The sequence below is a fragment of the Triplophysa rosa genome, linkage group LG8, assembly GCF_024868665.1.
Source record: "Triplophysa rosa linkage group LG8, Trosa_1v2, whole genome shotgun sequence".
Lineage (NCBI taxonomy): Eukaryota > Metazoa > Chordata > Actinopteri > Cypriniformes > Nemacheilidae > Triplophysa > Triplophysa rosa.
Window position 1 is genome coordinate 8,781,708 of NC_079897.1, and position 18,996 is coordinate 8,800,703.

Below are 18,996 nucleotides of genomic sequence, written 5' to 3' on the forward strand. Positions count from 1 at the left end.
TATTATCTGAGGCGAACTCGTGAACAGCTGGTGTGTAAACTGTACTTGAATCTCTTACACCTGCTGTCTAAGGTTCCACCCTCTGTGTCTGTCCTAACCTGTTACTGGTGCACTCCAAACATAATAATCTCTTACCTTTACTCGAGAAGTACAAATCCATCACGGGATTCGACAAGGAGTTGCCGTCTAAAACAACAGCGGTACGTTTTTTATTTTCTGTTTCGATCGTAGCTGAATGCTCAGTTTTCCTCTTGCTTCTCTCTCTCACCAACACACGTCTCATTTTTCAGAGCCACAGGTTGACATTGTGCCTCCTCCCACTCAGGTGAGAGCAGTCATTCCCACACTTTCAGCGGTCAAGAGGCTCTGTGCCGTGTGTGTGTGTGTATCAGCAAGACAGCATGAATCTTCGCTTTAATTTTAACCTAACCCAAATGGTTGAGAAGTGTACAAGATATAGCTGTGAGCTATCACACACAATACGGACTTGTAGTTAGACGCCTGAAGCAGGTGACGTAAAGGTAAAAAAGAATGACCTCAAGTAAATGATTAACCCTTAGGGTTCAACTATAAATATGGATCCAATGCAGTTCAGTCCCAACAGTCATACAGTGGTCTGAAAACACATGAAGGGGTTTAAATAATAAAATTAATATTTGGGAGACCTGTCATTTTAAAACATTTATATATATGTATTTATGTATTGATTAATACACTGAAGAATCGAAAGAGTTGTATCAGCAGCATAGTGATTCATGAAAAAATGCCAAACAACGCAAGATAAGCACAGCCTGAGCCTACTGGCACCAGAAACACTAAAACCTTGAAAAAACAATGTCAACTGGGAGGTTACAATTCACTTAATTATACTTCTGTTCTTAATAACACCCCAATCATGGCATGGGTTCTAAAAACCCAATGTAAGCCATACAAATTTAGAAAACATACTAGCTGTCAGGGAGTTGTTCATATACATTTAAAATGGGAAAAACAAAAACATCGAGGTCCCTTCTGCACCACTGGAGGAGCGTCAGATACTTTAATGGGCTACAGTTCCTGTAGTCCATTAAGAAGCGCAGTAAACCTCCAGAGACAATGGGAAAGCCATGAAATCTGACCTCAGTTCTGATAGAGCAGTTCAAACTTTCTGGTTTAAGAACTTGACAATGTTTCACATGTCTGATCTTTTAGAGCGGTTCATCTTGAATAGGAGGCTGCATGTATTTGGCCCTGCTCACATAGCACTTAATAACAGTGGGCTTAAGTAATAATTCTAGATGGGCATAATCTAAGGATTACATTACACGCCAATGTGTTGATGAGTGTTTAAATATACCTAATGCATTTATTGCACTTCATGCCCCCCTGGCTTCAAACCGACAGTACCCACTTAAAGGGACAGTTCACCCCAAAAATGCTCTCATGTTGCTCATAACCCTTTATTTTCTTGTCCATAAAAACACACATTTAACATTTTTAAGAATATATTTTTTATTACTTTTAGTACTTATTGCTATGAAACAAAAATTGCTTATTGCTATTTCTTGCAATATACAGTAATTAATTTATTATTTATAAATAAAAGACTGAGATTCCTGACAGGAAACTGTCTTCAGCGGTGCAAACAGAACAAAACTGAAAAAAAAGAAAAAAGCCCACATGGGAGGGCGTGTTTTTCTCCATTTGGCAAAATTGATGATGCAGAACAGAATGATTTCTGAAACCATTATTAAATTACAGACACAGTAAACTACACATCACAAACATATACAAAAATTCAAATTGGTCTCATTAAGTCATGAGAATCTGTTAAATTTATATGTATGTCAGTATCTAACAGCAAGTACTTTTGTCTTTTTAATTTACAAAGAAAAAACGTTTATTCATTTACATTTATGCATTTGGCAGACGCTTTTATCCAAAGCGGCTTAGATTGCATTATTCTATACATTTGTTTCCAAGTATGTGCAATCCCCTGAGATCGAACCCACGACCTTGGAGTTGTTAATGCCATGCTCTTACCACTGAGCTACAAGAAAGCTGTTCCCCTTCAGTCAGTCTCTCGACGTTGTGTTGAGAGACAGACTGGGGTTTGATCTTGAGAACCTATTATCTCCGAGGAATTTCAAAACGCCAATGGGCTTGGCGAATGGCACACGCATGACAGTCCCCGCCCCGTGCATACGGGTATAAAATGAAGATGGCGGCGGTCATTCATTCATCCTTTGTTCTTCGGAACCTGCGTGGCATATGACTTTCAAGCATTATCTCTTCGAGACTCTTCACGCACTGCTGGATTTACGATGCAGAGCAGCGGACTTCTCCCTCCTGAGAGCGGACCTCCCCTGGGCGTCTCGGCAGCGAGCTACAGACCTAAAAGAGCAAATTTCTCACAGTTGCGAGCATGTCTCGCAGCTGTGTCCTTGGGTGTGACAGACTCATCCCTGAGTCAGACGGGCACGACACCTACGTCACATGCTTGGGGGTCAAGCATGCTGAGGCAGGGTTTGTTGATCCGGCATGTTCTGTCTGCGAGAACATGGCGATTAAGGTGTTGCGGTCACGACTGGCTACGTTTTTTGTGAGCGCTGCCTCCACCCCGTTTGCTTCCCAAGCGAGTTTGACTGCCACTTCGGCGAGCAGCGGGGGTGATTTGGAGGTTCCTATGGATGTCGCTCCGTCAGCTTCGGCTTCACGGACCACTCATACCCCAGCACGCTCACCTGGCTCGTCCCCGATAAACGGCGGTAGACCATCCCATAGCGGGCAGACTCCACAGAGAGATGAGGACGAACTCTCTGTCATTGCATCGGACAGCTACCTCCTGGCATCAGATGCGGAAGACCTCTCTGAGCTCCAGCCCCCGGGGAGGAGGCCGACGCTGAGATGTCAGCCATGCCCGCCCAAGTTTTGGGGCATTCTCCACACCTCAGTTCGAGTGGAGAAAGCCACCGTGCTTCGGGATGAGATTGCCGCCCTTCTGGCGAAAGGTGCGATCGAACCCATCCTTCTAACAGAGATGTCTTCCGGGTTTTACAGCCTGTACTTCATAGTGCACAAAAAAGGTGGGGGACTACGCCCCTGTAGCGAGGAAGGCGGGACGAGAGCCATGGGGCAGGAAGGCGGGGCCAGGTATTGTGTATTTATTTTTGATTAAAATGTTTTGGATGTTCGCCGGTTCCCGTCTCCTTCCTTCCCTACTTTGAACCTTGCTACAGTGGTGCCGAAACCCGGGAGGAAGGAGGGACATGCTGTCATTGAGTCCTCGCAGCTGAGGGGGATCGCGGTGCCGAAGAGTTCGGGCAGCCCTGACGAGGGATGTCCGCGAGCGGCTGGTGCTGGAGCATGTGCCCAGGTGGAGCGAAGACCTCGCTGCCGTACCCCTGGGTCTGAGGTGGGGTGGCTGCCATCCGGGAGGGAGCCTGCTGCCGTCCACCATACAGGGGAGGAGCAGGAAGCGGGGGACTTCCTGCCGGCTGCCCTCAGCCAGAGGAGCCATCGCCAGACCACAATTTTTTTCCTCTCTCCCCTCTGTCGTCCCTGTCGCTCGTGGTGCTCCCAGCTCCGTTCTCTCGTCTCGTTGGTGCATACCCCCAGGCGCTGGGGCTCTCAAGGGGGGCCCCCCGGGGGGGGAGTAAGCACAGGTGCGGTGGTAGTCCCCGGCCTGTGAGGGGCGATGGGGGTATGTAGCGAGGAAGGCGGGGCTGGTGGCGTGAGTGATAATGAGTTTCAGCTGTACACGCACCGGTCCCGCATGCCTCACGGAGGAGATCGGGAGCATAAGAGGACGAGCGACAGGACTGCCAATGAGAGAGGACCGGGCCCGGACATTGGTTAAGTTTTGTTTATGTTCGTGTTGCTTGTTACTTTTGTATTTATGTGTATTTATTTTTGATTAAAAATGTTTTGAATGTTCGCCGGTTCCCGCCTCCTTCCTTCCGTTTTATTGAACCTTGCTACAGCCCCATTCTGGATCTGCGCCTCCTGAACAAGCACGCACACAAGCTGCCATTCAGGATGCTGATGCAGAAGCGCATCTTGGGCTCAGTTCGTCACCAAGATAGTGTAGGGTATGGTCGGATCAAAGTTTACCATCTGTGATCGTAAAACACAGTAACCTCTCAGCACGACTACGACCAGGCATCAACAAGTCTGGCCAAATGTCCTATTCTCAACACCTTCATCACTGAACAGGACAGATTCGGATACTCTCCCCTAGACTTCAAAGGAGGTTCTTGGGGGAGGACAGGACTGTTCACCAAAGTGAGAAAAGCCATGTGGCCCCCAGGGACTGAGAGCCTCAAATTCTTCCAAAAGAATGTCTCTTTCTCTTTCCTTAGCCACAAAAGACTGGTTTAAAGTGTATACACATGAATCTCCACATTGTATGATTGTCTCTATGTTATTCTCCTTCACCTATAACCTCAAAGGCATATCTGCTTAGTGGTATTCTGTGTATATTTACATTCTTGTCCAAACTACAGGTCAATGTAATTGTAACCCCTTCATGTTTCATATCTATGTGTTTCCCTTTTCATGTCTTAGAATATGGTGTATAGCACAGTAATGTATTTTATACCATACTCATTTTATTCTATTCTAAGTCTATTCCTGCTCCAAACTCCCAGGCGACCATAATTGCAAATGAGTTAGTGTGCCGGACAAAGAAACATGTTTTCGTGCCCAAAACTATCTCATCACATTGGATCGCCCACCTTGGAGGGGCGTGGTGCCCTCTGTGTTAAAACATCTGAACACGCAGGAAAGCTTGCTCTTTTGTGTATGTTCGTTCGCTTGTGTGCGTTCGCGCTCGTGCGCGTTCGCTCACTCGTTTCTTTCAACCTCTCGAGACCTGCCTCTCCTCAGAGACAGTTTCTTCCGGCAGTTTGCTTCAGCTAAATCAACGGACTCACGGCTTGCTCTGAACACATCAGCACCCTTTGATACGCGCGCCAGCACGTGTCCCGAGAAACAAAGAAACCAATACAAGTATCTGAACTATTGCTAACCAGTTGCGTATAAGCTTTGCCCCTTTTAAATAAGGAGATTTGTCCTTGATGGTTCGTGCAGATGTGAATAGCTGATTTAATAATGCCATTTTCTTTGCTTTATCTATTTCTTTCATTCTCTACTGTTTTACGTTTTTATGTTTGTTTGTTAATGTTTGGTTTGTGTTAGCTAGTTGATTTTAGATCCCCGTAGTGTAGATAAATAAACCGCATGTGTATCCACACTCGAATTGTTTCTATGTTTATTTATCACATATCAACATCACTTAAACTGCTTGATTTTGTTAAGATTTCTGAAGTGGTACTGTACTACAGTAAGAATATTGTTTTTCCAGGCCAGAGGAGTAATATTTCTTGTTGATGTATGATCTGCTGATCACTCGGTGGACGAGTGTATTTAGTTCATCGCTGTTATTAGCTCTGCTGCATCAGGTAAAGTGTATAAAATAATTAATGGTTAATCACCATTAATTATTTGTAGGTTACTGTTTAAACTCATAGTTTCCCCGAAATACACTACAATAGGTTCGTGGCAATCGACCTGAAGGACGCGTACATTCATGTCTCCATCCTCCCTAGACACAGACAGTTCCTGCGGTTTGCGTTCGATGGAAGAGCATATCAGTACAAGTATCAGTACAAGGTCCTGCCCTTCGGTCTGGCCCTGTCTCCTCGGGTTTTTACCAAACTCGTAGAGGCTGCCTTAGCACCCCTCAGGGAGCAAGGCGTGCGGATACTCAACTATCTCGACGACTGGCTTATCTTGGCACACTCACGAGATGTGTTGTGTACACACAGGGACCTCATGCTCCGGCACCTAGACCGTCTGGGCCTATGGGTCAACCGAGAAAAGAGCAAGCTCTCCCCAGCGCAGACGTTGCTGAACTGTCTGAAATTGGTCAGGCAGACTCCAGCGGTCCAGCTGAAACATTTTCAGAGGCTCCTGGGGCACATGGCGTCCTCGTCAGGGGTAATCCCTCTCGGGTTGATGCACATGCGGCCGCTTCAGCACTGGCTTCAGAGTCGTGTTCCCTGGACGGCGTGGCACACCGGCACCAGGCGCATTACGGTAATGCCTCAGTGTCTTTGCACCCTCAACCCCTGGTCAGATCTGGCCTTTCTACGAGCGTGGGTTCCGTATCGGGGCAGTGGACGGGTCCCCAGCTGCGATGGCACATCAACTGCCTAGAGTTACTGACTGTCCTTTTGGCACTGAGGAGGCTCCGGCCCCTCGTGCAGGACAAACACGTGCTGGTCCGGTTGGACAGCACGGCTGCCGTGGCGTACATCAATCACCAAGGTGGCATACGCTCACGGCAGATGTCACAACTCGCCCGATGCCTCCTCTGGAGTCCCCAAGTCCCTGAGAGCCACCTTCATCCCAGGCAACCTGAACCAACTCAACTCAACTCAACTTTATTTATATAGCGCTTTTACAATTTTCATTGTTACAAAGCAGCTGTACATGAGACACATTGACTACAAGCAAAACAATCAAAGTTGTACCTGCAAAAACAAGAAAAGGTTGAAAACACAGAAGACAGACACACCCACACACAAAACACTCCACACACACAACACGCACACACACCAACACACACAGACACAGAGACACACACACACACACACACACACATACGTACACAGACAAGTACGCACACACACACACGCTCAGTGAGAGCACACATTTAGGATAAAGGAGAGAGAAGCACAGGTCAAATATAACAGATAATAAATTCCTATATGCAATATTAATTAAGTAAAACTTTAAGATTCTAAAGCAGCCCCCCCGGTCAGGCAGATAGTGCAAAAACAGTATGCAAACGGTGGCGAGGAACCCAAAACTCTAATCGAGAAAAAAAACCTCAGGAGAACCCAGGCCCAACCAGGGGATTCCAGTTCCCCTCTGGCAAAAGCTGCTGCCTCTGCACAAGCTCCAGAGAGCTTGCACAACAAGGCTAAATAAAATAAATAAACTTAATAATAAAATAAATTATAGTTTAAGATTATCATTAATAATCTAATAGCATTTGAAATTTTGTGGTGAAGACATGTCAAGAGACCGCGTCCTTCTTTATCCAGCTCTATCATCTCAGCTCTTGTCAGGTCCCCACTTCCCATTCTCCGCTCTACCATCAGGTCAGGCCATGAACTGCATCCTGCTCGCTGTGGTAACCTTGGAACAATGAGACAAGACTGGCTGAGAGTAGAGTACTGTTCTGTACTCTTTGATGCAACAAGTACATCAGTTGTGTTTTTGGTTCCGGTTGATCTAACTAATGCAGCCTAAACCCTCTGAAGATTTATATTATGGAAGAGTAGTGTATGCAAGATTAAAAAGATGCGTCTTTAGTCTAGATTTAAACTGACAGAGTGTGTCTGCCTCCCGGACAGTGCAGGGAAGACTATTCCAAAGTTTAGGCGCTAGATAGGAAAAGGATCTACCACCTGCACTTGATTTTGAAATTCTAGGTATTACCAACTGACAGGACGCCTGAGAGCGTAATGCACGTGAAGGACTGTAATACAAAAGGAGTTCATTCAAGTACTGAGGAGCTAAACCATGTAAGGCTTTATAGGTAATAAGCAAGATTTTAAAGTTAACGCGATGCTTTATAGGTAACCAGTGCAAGGTTGACAGAACCGGGCTAATATGTTCATACTTTTTTGTACGTGTAAGAACTCGAGCTGCCGCGTTTTGGACCAATTGGAGTTTTTGTAATAAGCCTGCAGGGCAACCACCTAACAGTGCATTACAGTAATCTAGTCTTGATGTCATGAATGCATGAATTAACTTCTCTGCATCTGAGATTGACAGCATATGACGTAGTTTAGATATATTCTTAAGATGGAAAAACGCAATTTTACAGGTGTTGGCGACGTGGCTCTCAAATGACAGATTACTATCGAATAGAACGCCAAGATTCTTTGCTGACGACGAGGGTTTTATGGAACATCCGTCAATAGTTAAACAGTATTCTTGGTTGTTACTTATAGCAGTTTTCGGTCCAATAAGTAACACTTCCGTTTTGTCCGAGTTCAGTAATAAAAAGTTGTTACTCATCCAGTTTTTTATATCGACTATGCATTCCATTATTCGATGGAACTGCTGTGTTTCATGAGGCTTCGAGGAAATATAAAGTTGAGTATCATCAGCATAACAGTGAAAGCTAACTCCGTGTCGCTTTATTATATCTCCTAGAGGTAGCATGTATAATGCGAAGAGCAGAGGCCCTAAGACTGAGCCCTGTGGTACACCGTACTGGACTTGCGATTTGCGTGACACCTCATTGTTTATTGCTACAAATTGAAAACGGTCGGATAAATAAGATTTAAACCATTTCAAAGCTATTCCCTTAATGCCGACATAATTTTCGAGTCTATGTAGGAGTGTGCTGTGGTCAATGGTATCGAATGCAGCACTAAGGTCTAGCAGCACCAATAACGAGATACAACCTCGGTCAGACGCCAATAGCAGATCATTTGTAACTCTGATCAAAGCAGTCTCTGTACTGTGACATGCTCTAAATCCAGACTGGAATTCTTCATTGATGTCATTCCTTTGGAGGAAGGAGCATAATTGAGTTGAAACTACTTTTTCCAGAACTTTAGATATGAAAGGTAGATTCGATATAGGCCTGTAGTTCCTTAGTTCTCTAGGGTCGAGTTGGGGTTTTTTGACAAGGGGCCTTATAACAGCCACCTTATATGCTTTAGGCACATGTCCTAATGTCAGAGATGAGTTAATAATACCAAGAAGAGGATCTATAATTTCTGGGAGCATCTCTTTCAGTAGATTTGTAGGTATAGGGTCTAGTATGCATGTTGTTGATTTAGATGATCTAATAATTTTAGACAGCTCATCTTGATCTACGGTATAAAATAATTGCATTTTCTCCTTAAGGGCGCTGTAGTTAGTTTGTTCAGCGGGTTTCACTTCTGATTGCATTGTTATAATTTTTTCTCTAATATCTTGGATTTTATATGTGAAGTAGTTCATAAATTCATCACTGCTATGCTGATATACAGGATCAGAAGTCACTGACGATTTATTTTTTGTTAATTTAGCCACCGTGTTAAATAAAAACCTAGGGTTGTGCTGGTTTTCTTCTATTAGTGATGAAAAGTAGGCGGATCTAGAAGTTATTAGGGCTTTCCTGTATTTTCGAATACTATCCTTCCATGCTGTACGAAATACCTCTAATTTAGTTTTCTTAAAGTTGCGCTCCATTTTTCGGGCCGCTTTCTTTAGAGCCTGAGTGTGTTCATTATACCACGGTGTGGGGCTGCCATTTTTAATCTTCTTTAAACGTAGTGGAGCAACTTTGTCTAGCGTTACCGAGAAGGTGGAATTAAAATTTTCAGTGGTAATGTCAAGATCTTCAACGTTATTTCTCATGATTTGAGACAATTCGGGCAGATTATCGAGAAACGCATCTTTGGTAGTTGAAGTTATTGTTCTACCATATTTGTAACAATGAGTTTTATTTGTAGCCGTAGGCCAGTGAAGCAAACATAATACCAGATAATGATCCGAAATGTCTTCACTCTGCTGAAGGATTTTAACGTCGTCCACCTTTATACCGTAAGACAGTATTAAATCTAAAGTATGATTACGAAGGTGAGTGGGTCCTGACACATGTTGACTTCGGATGTGCTCTCTCATCAGGGGACGCCCCGCGGAGAATGGCGACTCCATCCCCGCGCAGTCCGGCTCATATGGGAGCGGTTCGGCCAGGCGCAGGTGGACCTGTTTGCCTCCCCGGACTCAACCCATTGCCCGCTTTGGTACTCCCTGACCGAGGGACCCCTCGGCATGGATGACTTAGCACACAGCTGGCCACGGGACAAGTGGAAGTACGCCTTCCCCTCAGTGAGCCTCCTTGCACAGGTCCTGTGCAAGGTCAGGGAAGAGGGGCATGAAGTACTGGTAGTTGCACCTTACTGTCCCAACCAGTGGCTCTGACAACAGTTCCCGCCTGGCCGATTCCCCTGATGAAGGAAGGACCTTCTGTCGCAGGGGAAGGGCACGATTTGGCACCCCAAGCCAGGCCTCTGGAATCTCCATGTGTGGCCCCTGGGCAGGACGAGGAGACCTCGAGTGGCTTGCCGCCGGCGATCAGAGAGACCTTCCTGCAGGCTAGAGCCCCCGCCACTAGGCAACTATACGCTTATAAGTGGCGTCTCTTCTCGTCCTGGTGTTCATCCCGCGGAGAGAACCCATGGAATTGCTCGATCGGGTCAGTGTTGGCCTTCCTACAAGAGAGACTAGAGAGTAACCTCTCCCCATCCACGTTTAAAATGTATGTAGCCGCTATTGCCGCTAATCACGATCTCGTGGAGGGTAAGTCTCTCGGCCAACATGACCTGGTCACCAGGTTCCTTAGGGGCGCGAGAAGGGTGAATCCACCTCGACCGCACTCCGTACCCTCTTAGGACCTTAATGTGGTCTTGCAGGGCCTTGGTACAGCCCCTTTCGAGCCCCTCAGAGATGCCAGTCTTCCTCATCTTACGATGAAGACGGCACTCTTGATGGCGCTCGCTTCTATCAAGAGGGTGGGGGGCGCTCGCTTCTATCAAGAGGGTGGGGTACCTCCAGGCATTCTCTGTGTACCATGCGTGCCTAGAATTCTGACCCGGTAGTTCTCACGTTATCCTGAGACCCCAGCCCGGTTACATGCCCAAAGTTCCCACCACTCCCTTCCGGGACCAGGTGGTGAATCTGCAGGCGCTCCCCTCTGGGGAGGAAGACCCAACCTACAACGTGTTGTGTCCAGTACGCGCACTGCACCTCTACTTGGACCGCACGCAGAGCCTTAGAAACTCTGAGCAGCTCTTTGTCTGTTATGGGGGACAGCACCAGGGGAGGGCTGCCTCCAAACAGAGATTGGCGCACTGGATTGTGGATGCCATTGCTTTGGCATTCCAGTCCCGAGATCGCCCGTATCCGCTGGCAGTGAGAGCCCACTCCACTCGGGGTATGGCCTCCTCATGGGCACTGGCTCAGGGCGCCTCTCTGACATTTGCAACGCTGCGGGTTGGGCTACGCCCAGTACCGTCACGAGGTTTTACAGCCTCCACATGGAACCAGTGTCAGCCCGTGTCTTTCACGCTACCGGCGTATAAGACAGGCATCTGGTTTGGGCGTACGCCTTCAAAAGCGCCTTCTCCCCTCTCCAGGTGAGTCTAGTGTGCTATCTAGCCTCCCTACTTCCCCCCTTAGGGTGAAGTACAGGCATTCCATCATCACTAAGCATCTTTGGCATTATGGTAAACAGACCAGGCAGAGCGGTCTGTTGGAACAAAGTCCAGTACTGGTAGAGTCACCACTGCTCAAGTGGACCCCTATACTAGGACTGTGGTTACTCCACCTGGGTTCTGTCCCCCCATCCGGGCTGACACAAATTCTCACATGTTGTTCTCCCCACTGGTGAGACCATGTTGGTGTCTCCACATGTAACCTCCCCTTGTGGTAGGATGTGGCCTCCGTAACACACTCTTCAAAGAGGAGAGCAGTGTTTCCCCAGTGTTCTTATGGCTCCGGACGGTGCCTCGCTACTAGAGACAAATATCACCGTCCGTGATGGCCATCGGTACAAGCTTCTCAGTATGCTACTAGTACTGATCCCACTGGAATATTACGTCTCGCGGTAGCGCTCACTTGTGACTCGCGAAGTCTAGTCAGTGTCGCTCTGCTGGACGTCGTGATACGGCTCAGCGCCATGGTGTGTAAAGATAGGTCCCCAGTCTGTCTCTCAATACAACGTCGAGAGACCGACTGAAGGGGAACGTCTCGGCTATGACTGTAACCTCCGTTCCCTGATGGAGGGAACGAGATGTTGTGTCTTCATGCCATGGGTGAATGAATGACCGCCGCCATCTTCCTTTTATACCCGTATGCATGGGGCGGGGACTGGCATGCGTGTGCCATTCGCCAAGCCCATTGCCTCATTCCCTCCATCAGGGAACGGAGGTTACAGTCGTAACAGAGACATTCTCCAAGCTATTGTAGCAGTATTGTAGCAGTTGATTATTGGTAAAATATTTGTACATTGTAATATGGACTGGCATAGAGCGTGGGGAGGTTGATCCTATTGTTTACTAAAATACTTTCAAAAATGGTTCTGGATTGATACACAGAAAGAATTTAAAATTATATATATATACTTGTACTGGACAAATGCAAAATGGCGTGCAGTGCAACACTACAAAAGTGACACAGTTAACATCTACAGTGGCATTTATACAGCAATAAAGGTGCTTCCCTTTCTGTTGGTTTCTCGACGTTGTGTCGAACCGACAGAATGGGGTTTGTCTTGAGAACCTATCATCTTCTGAGTATTTAGAAAAGGCCAATGAAAATTGGCGAATGAAATTTGCATGCCGGACTCCTCCCCGGATGTCCGGGTATAAGAGGGAAGCCGGCGTGCTCATTCATTCACCTTTTGTTCTTCAGAGCCTACTCATCTGATGAGCTTCTCTACGATCTTTGGTGATCATTTTTCTGCTGGAATCTATGACGCAAACAGCGGACGGTCCCTTCCTGCAGTGACTCTCCCCTGGGCGTCTTGGCAGTTCCGGACGTGTTCGAGCAAATTTCCTTTCTGAAAGAGCAAATTTCTCCAGCGTGGCATGTCCCGCTGTTCCTAATGGGTGCAACACACTCATCGAGGAGGGGGACGGACACGATACCTGCTTCCGTTGTGGATACGTCCTGCCCGCACTGCGGGCGGTGATGATTCAGACGTTGCGTCACGGGTGGCTGTGTTCCCACGGGACTCAGCCACCACCTCGTTTGCTCCCCGTTCTGTGACGGTAGGACTACGGCGGGTGATATGAGGATTATTGTGAGCGATAATCCGCCAGCCACTGGCTCACGGACCGTTTACACCTCGTCTCGCTCGTCTGACCGTTCCCCAGGAGACGGTCTGCCGTCTTATTCCTCAATCACGTATTCGGACACGATGCGTGATGATGAGATGTCTCTTGCGGCATCGGGGGGTGACGTACTGCCAATTCCTCGGGCTCCCTCCCTCGGGGGGTCGAGCCCAGGAAGAAGCGGACGTCGAAATGTCAGCCATGCTTTCCCGGGCCGCCGTGAGTGTTGGGTTGCAGTGCCCGCACTGCCTCTCCCGGCGTTCGCGGCTGGCTACATGGCGCCTCGGGTTTGAGCGCGGCTCCAAGCCGCGCCCGCCCCCAGTGCCGTGTTTACCGGAAGTGCATGAGGAACTTTGTAAGACCTGGAACGCCCCTTCCCGGCACGTTTCACGTCAAACAAAGTTCTGTCACCCTCTCTTCCCTCGAGGTTGAGACAGCTGGAGGATACGTCGGTGTCCCCCAGGTGGAGTATGCCGCCGCGGTGCACTCGTGCCCGTAGGTGGCGGCCACCTGGGGGGGCTCGACCTAGACTCCCGTCCAAAGCATGTGGTGTCTCGGCATCTCTGGTGTCGAGAGCTTACATTGCGGCGGACCAAGCTGCCTCCTCTCTCCACGCTATGGCTCCTGCCAGGCCAGGGCGTTGAGAGAGCTCCACGAGGGTAAGACCGACCCAGCGCTTATGCAGGAACTCCGCGCCGCCACCGACCTCGCTCTACGGGCGACCAAGGTGACCACGCGGGCCCTGGGTCGGACGATGTCCACACTTGTGGTCCATGAGAAACTCCTCTGGCCGATCCTTGCGCAGATGAGTAACGCCGAGAAGGTCCGCTTTCTCGACGCACACGTCTCGCAAGGGGGGGCTGGTTGGTGTTACTGTCGAGCCGCAGCGGCCCCGCTCACCCCCCGCCCGTCGGGGGGCGCGAGACCCGCACGCGGCCTCCCCCGGAGGGTTCTCGACAATAAAGAAGCAGTCCTCCGTGCCGCGACTCGGCCGCCTCGGCCGTCGAGTCCCGTGCACTGTCTGCTTCCCAGCAGCCCTGGTCCTCTTCGACGCCCTCCAGCTCTGGCGATCAAGTGGTACTAGTTGCGCCCCTTTGGCCTAACCAGGACTTGGTTCTCGGAGCTAAGACTCTGACAACAACTCCCCCCTGGCCGCTCCCCCTGGCGAATTGTTTCCCCAGGGGAAGGGGCACGTTACGGCATTCCAGGCAGAACCTGGTCTCCATGTCTGGACGGGACGAGGAGATCCTGAGTGACCCACCCCCGGTCTGGTTGGGACGTCACTCACGCTAGGGCTTCGGCTACTGGGGGCGGCTATACGCCCATAGGTGGCGCCTCTTCTCGTCCTGGTGCTCTTCTCGGCGAGAAGACCCGCGGAGTTGCTCGGTCGGGTACGAGCTGTCCCTTCCTCAAGAGAGACTGGGGAGTAACCTCTCCCCCTCCACACTGGGAATGTATGTAGCCGCTACGGCCACTCATTATGACCCAAGTGCTGGGTAGCCTCTGGGACAGCAAGACCTGGTCATTAGGTTCCTAAGGGGCGCGAGAGGGTGACCACCTTATCTTGCGACCTAGGTGGCGGGCCTCAAGAGGCCCCGCCCCCTTCGAGCCTCTCGGGGTTGCCGCTCTTTCTCAGTCTTGATAAACACGGCTTTCCTGATGGCGCTCACCTCCAAGAGGGTAGGGGATCTGCAAGCACCCTCCGTGTCCACAGATTGCCTAGAACTCGGGGCCAGGATTCTCATGTTATCTTGAGACCCCGCCCCGGCTACGTGCTCAAAATTCCCACCACTCTTCCAAGAGACCAGGTGGTGAACCTGCAGGCGCTCCCCACCGGGGAGGAAGACCCAACCTTTCCGTGTTGTGTCCAGTACGCGCACTGCGCCTCTACTTGGACCGCACGCAGAGCCCAGAAGCTCTGAGCAGCTCTTTGTCTGTTTCGGAGGTCAGCAGAAGGGAGGGCTGTCTCCAAACAGAGGCTGGTGCACTGGATCGTGGATGCCCTCGTTAGGGCATACCGATCTCAATTCGCCCCTCCCCGTTGGGAGTGAGGCACACCCCTCATGGGCACTGGCTCAGGGCGCCTCTCTAGCAGACATCTGCAGAGCTGCGGGTTGGGCAATGCCCAACGACTCCGTGAGGTTCTAATACCTACGCGCGGAACCGGTGTCACCCCGGATTCTGTCAAGGTGTAGGACCAGCAGCCGGTAGGGCGTACGCATGCGAAAGCCCTTCCCCCTTCCTTAGGGGGATCAGCGGCTATTACGCCTCCCCTCTTTCCCCCACTGGGTAAAGAACAGGCATTTTATCCATCACTAGCACCTTCCTCGGGGCAGGCTGGGCAGCCCTGCCCCCTTAGGCCGGGGAACAGTTGAGTTATCTCCCACATAGCTCTAACCGGACCTAGTGCTCCAGACGTGGTAACCCCCCCTCCGTGGGCTGTTCCGTCTGATGTATCCTCATGAATGGTTCCCACCTCGGCAACCCATGAGCTCCGTGCGGTTAACTCCTGCAGTCTGCACATTTTCCCATGAGTTCTCCCCTGTTGGTGAGACGATGTGGTGTCTCCACTAATTCCTCCCTACGGTAGGTAGTGGTCTCTGCAGCGTTTTTCCCCCGGGGGGGAATAATGCTTACCCAGTGGCCCTTACGGTGCCGGGCGGCTTCTCGCCATTTAGAGAACTAGGCCTCCGCCCATGACGGCCGGTGGCAGGGCCTTCCCAACTTTGTGGTAAAGCTCTGGGTCCCCCTTCCTCTCCACTGGATGGTCATAATTTCACGTTAGCGTCTTCATCTGACTCGCCCAGGCCAGTCAACGTCGCTCCGCTAGAGATTGTGACGCGGCTCAGTGCTGTGGCGTCTTACATAGGAACCCCATTCTGTCGGTTTGACACAACGTCGAGAGACCGACAGAAAGGGAACATCTTGGTTACGGATGTAACCTCGGTTCCCTGATGGAGAGAACGAGACGTTGTGTCCCTCATGCCACAACACTGGCCGCCCACCCCAGTGGTCGGGGGAGGATGCTTAAGGCTCCTCAGACCAAAGGTGAATGAATGAGCACGCCGGCTTCCCTCTTATACCCGGACATCCGGGGAGGAGCCCGGCATGCAAATTTCATTCGCCAATTTTCATTGGCCTTTTCTAAATACTCAGAAGATGATAGGTTCTCAAGACAAACCCCATTCTGTCGGTTCGACACAACGTCTCGTTCCCTCCATCAGGGAACCGAGGTTACATCCGTAACCAAGACGTTTACTGTGCAAACAAACACTCAAGAGCTTTTAGACAAGAGCAGCTAAGAACAGTCTTTATTTTTAAAACATCCTAAATAAAATTGCTAACTTATGAACTGCACCATGAAGTTTACATTTGAAGAAAACATATTTCCTAAAAATCACAACTGAACAACACAGTGTTTCGTATTAAAAAAGATGTTGATTTCTGAAAGCTAAAATTATTGACAGCAACAGCGAAGACTAGGACGCGGAGAGAACAAACAAAGACATAAGTCTAATGTCAGTCCATTTGTCATTAGCAGCTTGCATGACTCTGCTGGTGCCAATCCTGGTACTGCATACAGCCTGAAAACCCTTATTTACTGACTACTGTACTAACCATAGGTAAACAATTTGCCACCAGTAGAGACCACTAGTGAAATACAGGAGGACTGCCACAGCCATCAACAGATGGAAAAACTATGTGCTACACAGAGCACATAAACCTGTGAACTAGGGCTGCATCTAACGATTATTTTAATTGTCGACTAATCTAATGATTATTTTTTCGATTAGTTGACTAATCTAATGATTTTTTTATCTAATAAAGATTTTTTGGATTAATCCTTTGGCAAACTTTGCAAATAAACAATAAGTTCTAGTATTTTCTTACATTATAAAGCAAATCATACGTTTTACTCCACTACATTTTATAAATAAATATTGTTGTTTTAACATTTTAATCCATGTTTACATTAAAATCACCATCTTCTTTTAATTATTTTACTGTATCAAAGGTAAAAAAAATGTTTTATTGCACTTATGCTTTTTGTTTTCCTTATGTTGTTCCAATTGCTTCCATTGTTTCCCTCATCTGTAGGTCGCTTTGGATAAAAGCGTCTGATAAATGACTAAATGTAAATGTAAAAACATTAAAAAATGTTTATATGAAATACTAGAGCATGATATATGCTCTATTTTTTTCCTCTAGGTAATATCTGACTCTATTTTCAGTCTCATAATATAATTTAGTAAAAGTAAAATACTACTATCTGTCTCTGTTTATTGTACAAAACTATCACTATAAAAGACTCTAATGCAGAGTGGCGTTAAAGCGAGCCCGCGCACCCGGAACTCAGAAAGATGTGCTTAGTGCATTCGCTTCGTTATTTACAGTCATGCGCATCCCGGACGCAAAATGATGCGCTTAAAGCACCTACTCCTTCTGAAGTCCTGGGGATCATTTTGCTCCCCAAAGTAAATAATAGTTAGAACACAACGAGAAGAGATGATATGTTACATGTTTAACACATTGCATCAATCCGACAGTATACAGTTAAATCAGAGGTTTAAAAAGAGTTATTTCGTATGACGCAACATATTCAGACCGCTTCCAGTGCTTCTAATAAACTAAGCTACACTCAGCTAGTAACGTTAACTCACAGTCTCTAGCAAAATACATTTTAAACAAAACCATAGACTATCATCTTGTCATTATGAAGAATAATGAAAACATTGGAACATGTTGGAAAGAGTAGCGTCCTGACCGTACCGTACCGTGATCACCGTACACACGCATGCTGACTGAAGATTGACAGACAGCACCAGCGGAGGTCAGAGTTTCTTCATTATGCTATATTGGTTTATTCCTCGCATAAAGCTATCGAATTACATAAAAAGTGCATTGGTGGTTTCATGATAGTCAGTCCTTTTTGAAAAGTTTTTTTTATGAAAGTCTACATCTACGCGCCCCTCTCCGTCCGTTTGTGATTGCGTGTCCATGCTTTGATGATCGCATTCCGGGGGGTAACGTTAGGGGGAATTCCTCCGTCCATTCAATAACTTACTGCGTCCGAGGCTCTCGATCGCTTTTTGTCGGGTGAATTATACTTTCTCTTGTTCTGCTGATTAATTTACACACGCCCGGGAACAGAAACTGCTATTACAGCAAATAAACGTAAATAATACGAAGCGTCGACGCATTTCAAGCGTATTTTAGTAGTCGACGTAATCGACGACGTCGACGCGTCATTGCAGCACTACTGTGAACCCATGAAATCACAAACATCACTTTTTTCCTTGTAGGGCTTTATCAGAGAGCGTGACAGCTATGAAAATAAGGCGGGTCTTGGGGTGTGAAATGTGTAGCTCATGGGAGAAGCAAACAGGAAGTGGAAGAATGTGGACATCCTTGCACATACATGCAGGAAAACCCTGGGATTCCCTTTCAGCCTAAAAGCCCATGTAGTGTCTGGTGGTGTGTGTCAGTGCTGTACAATGACGATAGACACTGTGTGTGTGTGTGTGTGTGTGTGTGTGTGTGGGGTGGGCTGTTAAACCCTATGGTATGGGGACAAAATGTCCCCACAAAGATGATATTTGTTGGTCCCCATGAGGAAACAAGCTTATGAATCATACGGAATTAACTTTTTTGAAAATCTAAAAGAGAAGACAGTTTTGTGTGATTGTTAAGGTTTAGGGGTATAGGGTTAGGGGTAGGGAATATGATATACAGTTGGTACAGTATAAAAACCATTGCGTCTATGGAATGTCCTCATAAAACATGGAAACCAAACATTGTGTGTGTGTGTGTGTGTGTGTGTGTGTGTGCGTGCGTGTGTGTGTGTGTGTGTGAGAGAGCTTCAAGAAATAGCAACACCCTATGAAATCATTATAGACATCAGTGCAGATTCAAATTCAGACTGAGATCAGAAACTATGAAAAACAAAACAAACAGAAAATTACATTTGAGTTTGTTCAGCTATAAATATTTTTGATTTACACCAAAATAAAATAAATAAATCACTTGTTGCTAACCACTGTCGGACTCTCCCTCCAACTGATTATTAATGCAATATCACTCGAGTAGGAGAGTTATACAACAGTTCGAC

General features: G+C 47.8%; 1 protein-coding gene and 1 long non-coding RNA gene across 3 annotated transcripts in view; one reads left to right on the forward strand and one right to left on the reverse strand.

The window, feature by feature from the left end:
* The window catches only part of plecb (plectin b), a 197,232-nt gene that overhangs the window by 173,846 nt on the left and 4,390 nt on the right, over positions 1-18,996 (reverse strand). The window contains exon 1 of one of the 2 annotated variants that reach the window (XM_057341176.1): positions 136-175. The exons of the other annotated variant lie outside the window; for it this stretch is intronic. Within the exon in view, the coding sequence (XP_057197159.1) occupies positions 136-160 (25 nt within the window). The 5' untranslated portion in view covers positions 161-175. Of the gene's footprint in view, positions 1-135; positions 176-18,996 lie in introns of those variants that run through there. 2 annotated transcript variants of the gene reach the window in all.
* LOC130558673 (uncharacterized) overlaps positions 1-18,996 on the forward strand; it is an 83,521-nt gene that overhangs the window by 61,677 nt on the left and 2,848 nt on the right. The gene's annotated exons all lie outside the window — the stretch shown is intronic.